At 40.0% G+C, this 12,275-nt stretch overlaps 2 protein-coding genes across 5 annotated transcripts in view; one reads left to right on the top strand and one right to left on the bottom strand.

The window, feature by feature from the left end:
* LOC309497632 (uncharacterized protein) overlaps window positions 1-8,255 on the bottom strand; it is a 189,176-nt gene extending 180,921 nt beyond the window's left edge. Inside the window, exons 1-2 of the mRNA XM_082167915.1 lie at window positions 6,459-8,255; window positions 5,246-6,260 (exon numbers count right to left, since the gene is read on the bottom strand). Coding sequence (XP_082024041.1) covers window positions 5,461-6,260; window positions 6,459-7,302 — 1,644 coding nt within the window. The 5' untranslated portion in view covers window positions 7,303-8,255 and the 3' untranslated portion in view covers window positions 5,246-5,460. The remainder of the gene's footprint in view (window positions 1-5,245; window positions 6,261-6,458) is intronic.
* rab3ip (RAB3A interacting protein (rabin3)) overlaps window positions 1-12,275 on the top strand; it is a 50,240-nt gene that overhangs the window by 15,450 nt on the left and 22,515 nt on the right. For all 4 annotated transcript variants that reach the window (XM_082167952.1, XM_082167951.1, XM_082167949.1 and 1 more), the window contains exon 4: window positions 11,844-12,021. In XM_082167952.1, coding sequence (XP_082024078.1) covers window positions 11,844-12,021 — 178 coding nt within the window. The remainder of the gene's footprint in view (window positions 1-11,843; window positions 12,022-12,275) is intronic.

Below are 12,275 nucleotides of genomic sequence, written 5' to 3'. Positions count from 1 at the left end.
TGATGACAGAATTTTCATTTTTCGGTGGAGTATCCCTTTAAAATAACCTCCCTCTTGCAGTGACATCACTGATGATGTGTTTACCACAAACCATCCAATGAATCCCCCATGGACAAAATCAAGTCCTGGCCAACATTTTTTCTTGTTTGAGAAGCTGTTTCACTATACATCACAATAGGGAAGAAAACAATATCACAACTTCCAATTCATGCCGACTTTAAAGTCAACATGAAATCAAAATTGATAATTCATACTTTTTAATGAAAAGTTGTAGTGTTAATTACGAATGACTTAGTGTACAACATTATTTAAAAAAAAAAAAAGTAATATATTTTAAGGCTGCAACTAACGATTATTTTGATAATCGATTAATCTGTTGATAATTTCTTTTGATGAATCGGGTGAGTAATTAAAAAAAAAAAGTTAAAAAAATTTTTTATCTCGATATTGTCAAAATGTTTACGATATTCTTTATATATCTTGATATGTTTGCATTTTCTTTTAAATAATAAAAAAACATGATTTTCTTTTGCCAGTATTAAAAAACAACAAAAACAATTTAGATAGAACAGTTATTGTTACAAAGTAAATACAAAATGTTTAGTGCAAATTTGAGCAGTTAAAAAGAAAAATCTGTGATCACTTCCCGCTTTTGATTAAATGAACACATGTAAATGTAACTGAAGTAGAGCAAAACAAGTACAGAAAGTGCAATCTGCGGTGATCTCCCCGGTGTGTTCATTTGTAAAGTAACTGGCTTGCAGACAAGCCGATTTCAGCTCCCAGCCATCAATAAAATGAATGGTAAGACTGATGTAGGGTTCGCAGGTTCGGCTCGTCAATAGATCGGAAGTGGTCGCGAAGTACGTTATCTAAGAAAGCTGCTGCGACAGATGTTCGACAACTTTAAAATACAATTTTGGGAGCGCATATTTACGGCAAGACAAATTGTATCTGGGGTCAATTGCCTTTAGCAGCCGTTTGAAGCCAGGTTTTTCCATGGTACTGACAGTATCATATCTTTGGCTATGTGAAACGTGACCGGCGATGTAATATCTTCCCACTTTTTACTATTTCCCACATATGGCACACCGCAAGAGAATTAAGTTTTATTAGTTTTAGTCACGTTCATACTCTTTTTAGTCTAGTCAAGTTTCAGTTGACTAAAAGTCTGAGCATTTTAGTCTTATTTTAGTCAGAATTATCCATGACTATTTTCGTCTAGTTTTAGTCGACAAAAACTGATGACATTTAGTCTAGTTTTAGTCAATGAAAATTGTATTTTATTCTCTTTTTAGTAATGCAATTCTATTTAACCCAGTCAATATAGTGTACCACTATGGAAAAATAGCAAAAATAGCGAACAGAAAAGTTACACTCGTCTCATTCGTGGAGGTTGAAAAACAAGTTCTTTGTGACATGCAAGATTTATTGTATTAAATCAAAAAAAATTCAATTTTAAGTTTTAATTTAAAATGTTTGTGATTTTAATATAAGTACATGGTTAAATATTTTACCACTTGCTTGAGCAACTTAATATATAAATCTATATAAAAGTAATGCATTGAATAATACGTTGTTTAAATTGTGTTTAAACGTGAATTACGTCTATTAAAGAATGTATATGTGTACAAAGAGAATCGCAATGCTGACAAAACTTTTTTTTTAAATAAAAGTAGCTGATAACTTCTGGATTTGAAATAAAAATAGTGAGTATGTGTTTGTGGTACAGCCGTGGATCAGTTACGCACTGCAAACACAGCATATGTGAAAGCACTATAGCGCGTGCTGCTCCTGCACCGCATACGCAATGCACATGGTGTATGTATGAAACGGGCGTCAGACTTAACTTTGTTTGTTGTCGTTTACGCTAAATCACCGCAGCTGCATCTTCTAAATAATGCCGCGAGTGGGGCTTGAGGAAGTGACATCGCCTGCGTCTGCGCAGTGCGACCTGATGCAGCCCCTGAAGTGAGACACGGGAACCAGAAATACTGCAATATAATAATAACGCGACTAAACGAGACGAAATAACGTCATAATAGCGTCGTCTCGTCTCGTTTTGGTCATCGAAAATGAAGACATTTTAGCATATTTTTTATTTTGTAAACCACATTTAGTCTCGTTTTTATTCGTCAACAATATTGTATTATACATTTGATTATAGTTATCGTCACATGACCAGCATTTATGTTGCGTCTCGTCTCGTTTTCGTCACGTGATAAAGGTTCGTTGACGATATTTAGTCATAATTTCCGTTGACGAAAGCAACACTAATGAAGAGGCCGAGGCTAGTGATGATGCCTCACGGAGTTTCATGCTTTGCTTGTACTGCACAGGGTTGAGGTGATGAAAGAGATTGGTGGTGCTACCACCCTTTGTAGCTGTTATGTTCTTGCAGACCCTCTCCCACTTCACGTCTCTTGCGCGGTAATACGTGAGAAGACGAAAAGGGGACGTAATATTGGAAGTTCGGCACGTTCTTTGGATAAGTATGCTTGAATTTGAAATATTCTATATAACGGCCAGCCCTAGTGCAGATACTATATGTATTGCGATTTTTTTTTAAGAATTGCGATTCTACAAGTATTGCGTTTCGATATTGCATTTTTTTTTAACCCTAGACCATCAGAATACACTTATACAGACTGTACATAATGTATAGGATGAGTCATATTTACAAAAACAAATCATCACATCTTTCTGACTTTTACTTCAGAATTATCATACAATACTACATTCTCTTGAATAAACGATTCAATAACAAATACATTTTTTAACAGTCACTTGTCGCCACTTAGTGGTGAAACAGTGTAATCGATAAATGCGTTATTTTAAGCACCCAGTTTCTATCAAAAGCTGTTTGATCGCTATCGTAGTAGTGACTGTTATCAGAGTACGTCTATGATAATTTTAACTATTGCATCACAGAAATAATGATACAATGAGGTAGGGCTGGGTGATATGGCCAAAAAAAAAATCACGATAATTTTTTTATATCAGTCGATATCGATAATTATCACGATAAAAGTCAAATCTTTATTTCTTTCAAGTTTAAAGGCAGATTTTTGCTCCTAAGTGAAAGTTGTAGAAACCAGAGTGTTAACTGTGGTTTTAAACTACTCTTTATTATCAGAACATATCATGACAAACACTTGCCAAACAGGAGAACATTTCACAAATCTGAGGTAGAACATTCAAACATTTGTCATTTTTCCTTAACAAAACAAATATATTTATTGGACAATTTCTTAGTTTCTGCATGTGCTCATTTATTTTTATTTATTTTTTGGTAAAATGTAATATTCTGACTGTTTGAGTTTTATTAAACTTAACCATTGGTCATCTAGTATCATGCATTTAGATCATGATAACCACAGATAAAACCAGGAAAAGCCTACAGCACCTCACTATCATGGAAAATGTAACTTTATGGTTTCTATGGTATTTGTATGATAAACAGTATCCTAAATAAATTATTAAATACTGTAATTATATTCCATTAGTCCTTTAATACATTGTCTACATTAATAATATAATACAATTCAATATTTATATCCCACATTTCATGGTCCAGTTAATATTACTAGGCTAACGTTACAGCAAATCCATGGTAAATGATGGGAATTTGTAGACGGAAAAGCCTTCTGACTGTATCGTTGCGCTCCGTGTTTCTCCTGTTTGTCAGGGCTGTTTCATCTGCCTTTAAACTGGTTTAAATCACTGAGACATTTGTGTTCTTCACTGAATTCAAGCGCTTCTCACTGGATCTTGTGACGAGACCGATCAGAGTAAACGCATCGGCTCTAGTGAGCTCGCGCTGCGCTGCCGTTTGGACTTTGAGCCGAGCGGATAAAGGGTCCGTGTGGCGCGCGGTTCAAATGAGTTTCGTTCCGCTTTTGGCGCATAAACATTATCGAACATTTTTCGACCTCTTGATATCGTTTTATAGAGAAAAATTATATCGCGGTAATTATCGTTATCGTTTTATCGCCCAGCCCTACTATGAGGTTGAAAAGACTGTTTCATGACAACTCTCTCCGGGTCAGCGGCAGCGCCAACACAGCTTTGAATGTTGCGATATGATTTTGTCAAAGTTTAATAGACAGACGAATTGAAAGAGATCACAGTCTTTTAAAGATGAATCGTGTTGTCTCTATTGTCTTATCGGTCTCTCAGCATACAGTGCCCTCCACAATTATTGAACCCCCTGGTAAATATGATCAAAATTGGCTGTAAAAAATAAATCTGCAACGATTATCCTTGTGATCTTTCATTCAAAAAATGTGAAAAATTCTAACCTTTCATTGAAGTAAAAGAATTGAAAGTGGGGGGAAATCACATTATGAAATAAATGTTTTTCTCCAAAACACGTTGGCCACAATTATTGAAACCCTTTTATTAAATACTTTTTGCAATCTCCTTTTGCCAAGATAACAGCTCTGAGTCTTCTTCTATAATGCCTGATGAGTTTGGAGAATAACTGACAAGAGATCAGAGACCATTCCTCCATACAGAATCTCTCCAGATCCTTCAGATTCCCAGATCCATGTTGGTGCTTCTCCTCTTCAGTTCAGCCCACTCATCAGGTCAGGGGACTGAGACGGTCATGGCAGAAGCTTCATTTTGTGCTCCACAACAAATTTTTGTTTTGATTTTGATGTTTGTTTTGGATCGTTGTCCTGATGGAAGATCCAACCACGGCATATTATAAGATTTCTAGCAGAAGGCGTCAGGTTTAGATTTTTTATCTGTTGATATTTGATAGAATCCACGATGCCATGTATCTGAACAAGAAGTCCAGGACCTCCAGCAGAAAAATATGCCCACAACATTAAAGATCCAATGGTATATTAAATTGTACACATGGGGTACTTTTTATCCTTGTGTTCACCAAACCCATCTAGTGTGTTTGCTGCCAAAAAGCTCTGTTTTAGTCTCATCTGACCACAGAACCCTGTGTTGTTTGAAGATCCAGTCGTGTCTGACAATTAAATTTGCTGGAATTTGTTTTTGGATGAGCGAGGAGGTTTTTTTTTAAACCCTCCCAAACAACATGTGGGGATGTAGGGGTTGTTTGATAATTTTTTTTTTTAGGCTTTCTGACCCTAAGACTCAACTAATCTCTGCAATTCTCCATCTGTGATCCTTGGAGAGTCTTTGGCCAGTCAAACTTTCATACTCGCCGTGCATTAAGACAGTATAGACACACGTCCTTTTCCTGTCAGATTCATAACATCTTTACATTTACATTTTACATTTAGTCATTTAGCAGACGCCCTTATCCAAAGCGACTTACAAATTAGGACTAAGTTCAGCGAGTCATCATAAAGAGGCAAAAGCAACAACAACGCAGGAAGTGCTCAAAATACGAAGTTCAGGTATTATTCAGAGTAGCCTAAGCCTGATAAGTGATGTTTCAAAGGGAAAGGATTATTATTTTTTTTTTATTTTTTTTTTCTATAAGGTTAAGTGCTCACGGAAGAGATTGGTTTTCAGCTGTTTTTTGAATGTTGTCAGGGATTCTGCATTCCGGATGAGGGTGGGGAGAGCGTTCCACCAGCATGGAACTGTAAATGAGAATGTTCTGGAAAGTGATTTTGTGGCTTTCTGTGATGGAACCACGAGACGTCGCTCGTTGACCGATCGTAGGTGTCTGGTAGGGATGTAGACTCGTAGGAGTGAGTGAAAGTAGGAGGGAGCTGAGCCTGTGATAGTTCTGTAAGCAAGCGTCAGTGCCTTGAACTTGATGCGAGCAGCTAGAGGTAGCCAGTGCAGAGAGATGAACAGAGGAGTGACGTGGGCCCTCTTGGGCTCGTTGAAGACAAGACGAGCTGCAGCATTCTGGATCATCTGTAGGGGTTTGGTCGCACATGCTGGGAGTCCAGCCAGAAGGGCATTGCAGTAGTCAAGCCTAGAGATGACCAGGGCCTGGACGATAAGTTGTGTTGCATGCTCAGTTAGGAAAGGCCTGATCTTCCTGATGTTGTGCAGTGCAAACCTGCATGATCGAGCTGTCTTTGAAATGTGATCTGTGAAGGTCAGCTGGTCATCAAACGTTACTCCAAGATTTCTGACCGATCTTGATGGGGTGATTAATGATGACTCTAGCTGGATGGTGAAGTCGTGCTGTAGAGACGGATTGGCAGGGAGGACGAGAAGCTCAGTCTTTGCCAGGTTGAGCTGCAGGTGGTGTTCCTTCATCCATGTGGAGATGTCCGCCAGACAGCTTGAGACCCGTGCAGCTACTGTGGGATCATCTGGTTGAAAGGAGAGGAAGAGCTGTGTGTCATCAGCATAGCAGTGGTAGGAAAAACCGTGTGCCTGTATGATGTGTCCCAGTGATGTGGTGTAGATGGAGAAGAGGAGGGGACCAAGAACTGAACCCTGGGGAACCCCTGTGGTCAGCTAATGTGCTCTGGATACCTCGCCTCTCCATGCGACCTTGAAGGACCTACCTGTGAGATAGGACTCAAACCAGTGGAGTGAAGTTCCTGTGATGCCCAGCGATGAGAGGGTGGACAGAAGGATCTGATGATTCACCGTGTCGAAGGCAGCAGACAGATCCAGGAGAATGAGGACTGAAGATTTGGAAGCAGCTTTTGCGATCCGTAGGGCTTCTGTGACTGACAGTAATGCAGTCTCAGTTGAATGTCCTTTCTTGAAGCCAGATTGGTTGACATCCAGCTGGTTGTTTAGAGACAAGAAGGATGTTAGTTGGTTGAAGACAGCTCTTTCAAGTGTCTTCGCAATGAATGGTAGGAGAGAGATAGGTCTGTAATTCTCTACCAATGATGTGTTTAGCGTTGGTTTTTTGAGCAGTGGAGTAACCCGAGCCTGCTTGAATGCTGTAGGGAAGGTGCCAGTGTGGAGGGATGAGTTGATGATGTGTGTGAGTGATGGTAGAAGTGTGGGAGAGATGGCTTGTAGAAGGTGTGAGGGGATGGGGTCAAGCGTGCAGGTGGTAGGGTGACTGGAGAGGAGAAGTGTAGATACTTCTTCCTCGGTTAGCGAAGAAAAGGAGGACAGAGGGGTATTGGCTGTGGAAGGGGTCGGTCTGGGTTCCTGTGTGTGTGGAGCTGAGAACTGACTGCTGATAGCTGTTGTTTTGTTGGTGAAGAAGGTCGCAAAATCGTCAGCAGTTAAGGAGGAGGCGGGAGGTGGTGGAGGTGGACAGAGGAGAGAGTTGAATGTCTTGAAGAGTAATCGTGTGTTGGAGGAGCTGTTGATCTTGTTGTGGAAGTATGAAGATTTTGCAGCATGAACATCAACAGAAAAGGAGGAGAGGAGGGATTGATACATACTCAGGTCAGATGCGTCTTTTGATTTGTGCCATTTCCTCTCCGCTGCCCTGAGTTTGGTCCGGTGTTCCCGAAGAACCTCAGATAACCAGGGGTTAGAGGGAGTAGTGCGTGCTGGCCTGGAGGAGAGAGGGCAGATAATGTCTAGAGAAGAGATTAGAGTGGAGCATAAGGTGTCCGTTGCGGTATTCACATCCAGAGATGAGAATTGTGAGGGTGGGGGAAGAGAGGATGACACGGCAGAGGAGAGATGGGAGGGGGAAAGTGAGCGCAGGTTTCGTCTGAAAGTGACTGGTGGTGGGGGTGGGGGTGCAGGGGTAGAGAGTTGTAGACTGAAAGTAATGAGGAAATGATCTGAAACGTGGAGAGGTGTCACCAGGATGTTTTCTGTGGTGCAGTTGCGTGTGTAAACCAGGTCCAGTTGGTTGCCTGATTTGTGAGTAGCTGTGGTGATGAGTCGTTTGAGATCGAAAGAGGCTAGGAGAGAGGTGAAGTCTGTTGCATGTGGCTTTTCGAGATGAATGTTGAAGTCACCGAAGACTAGAAGTGGGGTGCCGTCCTCAGGGAAAGTGGACAGCAGCACATCCAGCTCATCTACAAAGTTACCCAGCTGACCTGGGGGGCGATAAATGACTACAATATGGATTTTAATGGGGGTTGTAAGTGTAATAGCATGATATTCAAATGAGTTGTTGTTGCATAGAGAAGAGAGCGTGGAGTATTTGCAATTGTTAGAAACGAGAAGCCCTGTACCCCCACCTCTCCCAGACTGGCGAGGGGAGTGGGAGAAGGAGAAATTGCTAGAGAGAGCAGCAGGGGTTGCTGAGTCTTCTGGACGAATCCAGGTCTCAGTCAGCCCCAAGATACTAAGAGTAGAATGAGATGCAAAGGCTGGAATGAAGTCAGCTTTATTGACTGCTGACTGACAATTCCATAGACCCACGGAAAGAGAGAGAGGAGTATGTGAGGATGTGAGGATGGGACGCAGATTGGCAGTATTGCGCTGCCTATTGCGCGTGGTGAAAGGACGGTGCCGAGAGATAACAGGAATGTATTGAAAGCACATGTTGATGAAGGTGAACAATAAGATAAGTAGAGGGAAGAAAAAAGGGGAAGAGGAGATACGCAAGTGCCTTTCTGGTGTCCTTGCTCGGTGGAGTCGCGCAGGTAGAGTCGCTGGTCTTTACCCGAGTCGGTCTTCACACGAGGAGGCTGAACGCTTCCGCTGGCGCTTCCGCGACAGCGCGCAAATTACACAGATATACAGATAATGCTCTCACCGCTTGAGTGAGTACAGCTGTTTCGTTCTGCCAATTAAGTCAATAACGCGTGAATGTGTCAAATCGAAAGTGCTTAGGAGCAAGGGCTTAAGTTACGTGCAAATTCGATTGCTATAAAAATTTAAATTTGTTTCACTCGCGGCTATTTCTCTAAAGTGCCAATGCGTCTAACTGAAATACAGAATTATGTTAAGTTAAAATGAGAAAAATAAAAAGAGAATCGAAGATGGCCTTACCTGGACTAAAATACAATGCTGCAATAACGGGAGAACAGTGTATTCTAGAGAAAACCACTTGCGAGCTGCGTGCCTCTAGTATGCTGCCCGCTTGTCCTAATGAAGTGATCTGAAGCTCTTCTATTTATATCTATCAATTCTTACAATTCTTACAGATGCTGTTTCGTTCTGCCAATTAAGTCAATAACGCGTGAATGTGTCAAATCGAAAGTGCTTAGGAGCAAGGGCTTAAGTTACGTGCAAATTCGATTGCTATAAAAATTTAAATTTGTTTCACTCGCGGCTATTTCTCTAAAGTGCCAATGCGTCTAACTGAAATACAGAATTATGTTAAGTTAAAATGAGAAAAATAAAAAGAGAATCGAAGATGGCCTTACCTGGACTAAAATACAATGCTGCAATAACGGGAGAACAGTGTATTCTAGAGAAAACCACTTGCGAGCTGCGTGCCTCTAGTATGCTGCCCGCTTGTCCTAATGAAGTGATCTGAAGCTCTTCTATTTATATCTATCAATTCTTACAATTCTTACAGATGCTGTTTCGTTCTGCCAATTAAGTCAATAACGCGTGAATGTGTCAAATCGAAAGTGCTTAGGAGCAAGGGCTTAAGTTACGTGCAAATTCGATTGCTATAAAAATTTAAATTTGTTTCACTCGCGGCTATTTCTCTAAAGTGCCAATGCGTCTAACTGAAATACAGAATTATGTTAAGTTAAAATGAGAAAAATAAAAAGAGAATCGAAGATGGCCTTACCTGGACTAAAATACAATGCTGCAATAACGGGAGAACAGTGTATTCTAGAGAAAACCACTTGCGAGCTGCGTGCCTCTAGTATGCTGCCCGCTTGTCCTGTTGGACTTTAGTCCAACAACTTTAGTTGGTTATAACTTCTTAATTATTGCCCTGATGGTCAAAATGGGGATTTTCAATTCTTTAGCTATTGTCTTACAGCCACTTTCTAGTTTGTGATGCTCAACAATCTTTTGCTACGCATCAGAACTATATTCTGTGGTTTTACTCATTGTGATGGATGATTAAGGGGATTTGGCCTTTGTGTTTCCTCATATTTAAACTTCTGTGAAACACGAAGTCATAGCTGGACAGTTTCATGTTCCTAGTCACCCTGGTGTACTAAAAAAGGTAAATATTAATGGGAATATACTTCAGAGATATTTTACTCGTAAAAAATTCTAGGGGTTTCAATAATTGTGGCCAACATGTTTTGGAGAAAAACATTTATTTCATAATGTGATTTCCCCCCACTTTCAATTCTTTTACTTCAATGAAAGGTTAGAATTTTGCACATTTTTTGAATGAAAAATCACAAGGATAATCGATGCAGATTTATTTTTTACAGCCAATTTTGATCATATTTACCAGGGGGTTCAATAATTGTGGAGGGCACTGTATGAGTAGTGCAAGGGTTTTTCAGTGCTTTCAGTCTCACGTCTCTTCCACGCGTCCACCTGGGATATGACGTCACTCAACACTCATAGATAACGACACATTTCATCATCTGTTGGAACGAAAGTGTCTAACTTCTGTCAACCTCATCTACAAGCAAGGACAAAAATAAAGCAATTGAATTTGAAGTAATATCAGTTCTGGAATCAAAAAATCGATTTAGAATCAAAAAAATTATAATTGTGATAGCTAGGTGAATCGATTTATTTCTCCCAGCCCTATTATTTCACATCTTGTCCAGTGTATGGAAGAAAATGTATGACATTTTTTTATGAAAAACAAAAGCTTGTTGAATTGCACTACTTGAAAAAATATGCATTGCATTAAAAGTGCTTGCATTTTAATGCATTTTATCTTTAGGGCTTTCATTTTTATGGGCTGAATTCAAAACATTTCACACTCATTTTCATTATTAAAAATTCAATAATCAATATTCACCTTTCAAATTCCGACAATTAAATTCGACAGGCAATTTTCGGTCGATTTTTTTTTCGCTTAACAAATTTGCTTCCACAAATTCAGTAGTTAAAATTTGACAGAAAATTTAACTTTGCACATCTGGGAACTGCAGTAATAGCAGTAGAGTATCCATGATCTCAATCTGCTGTTAGTTTGCACACCACAAGCGCGTGTTGACAAAGACCAGAGCAATGGGTAGATAGTCACTCATTCATTAAAACGGATTTGCGGAAATGGAAATTGCAGCAAGTGGTAAGTGTATGTGTGATGACTATCAGGGCCAGTATATATGCGGAAAGATGATAAAGACACAAAAGCTGTGTTAATGTTTAATTCAATGTCTTTACGGTTACTTTCCCTGTGTAGCCTACATGTGAGCAGCGTTCTCTACCGTGAACGAGATTATAATGTTATTCCCCGATGCTGCTGTACAGATCAAACGTTAAATCTGAAGTACACATACTGTATATTTCTCTCGATTGTTCAGTTTCCTAAACTTTATATCTTAGCGCTGCGCTGCAGTACTGGGGGTTCCTTCAATATGTCATACTCCAGGATTCCCCTGCCGAAAACGCTTAACGTAGCTTAATGGACTAAATACAGTGATATAAAAAACCAAACTCACACCTTATTGGGGATGTAGGCTATACTATATAGGCTACAGGCAAGCAGATGGACTCAGAATATGAACATAACGTGCAAAGTTTCACGCTAAGGGTTTCACAGTGATATACTAGCATAAAGTTGGCTTGATATTTGCAAATTTAGGGACCGTCTCTAAAGTTACATACGACATTGGTATACACGTTTCTAACTTCAATAGCATTTGAAGATAATGACTTGCAGTCATAAATCTTACTGTAAATGTTATGCGTTGAGGAAAACGTGCCAACGGCATTAAACGGCACACACATCTGTCAAAGCACGACAGGGCAAGAAGCATTAAACACTTATGCTTTTGTTTGAAGCGCTTATAAATATAAAGCATGCTCATGTTTCGGTCAGATTGGATCATGTACCTTTCCCGCAGCAACTCACTCTGTGTATTCCGCTATTTTCCGAATGCAAAGTTTTGAAACCAAATTGATGTTTGTCTCCACAGTGGAAATGATCCTTCAGCCACTGTGGATGTGGTGGATGGCAACGTCCTGTTGGCTGATGGAGAGGAGGTTCTGGGCCTGAGCACAGACAGTCTGTCCCGTCTCAGAAGTCCGTCAGTTATGGAGGTCAGAGAGAAAGGCTACGAGAAGCTAAAGGAGGAGCTCACCAAAGCACAACGGGTGAGACACTTAACAAACGTCATTCACACTCACTGATCTACACTTAAATTTATTAATTTAGCAGATGCATTATGCAAAATTACCTACAAATGACCAACATCATAAGCAATTATTCATACTCTGAAGAGATCAACTATATTGCCAAAAGTATTGGGACACCCCTCCAAATCTTAGAATTCAGGTGTTCCAATCACTTCCATGGCCACAGTTGTATAAAATCAAGCACATAGGCATGCAGACTGATTCTACAAAGA

This window comes from Leuciscus leuciscus (assembly GCF_965113295.1).
Source record: "Leuciscus leuciscus genome assembly, chromosome: 4".
Lineage (NCBI taxonomy): Eukaryota > Metazoa > Chordata > Actinopteri > Cypriniformes > Leuciscidae > Leuciscus > Leuciscus leuciscus.
Note: the sequence above shows the minus strand (reverse complement) of the source record. Positions and strands in the feature narration are given on the sequence as shown.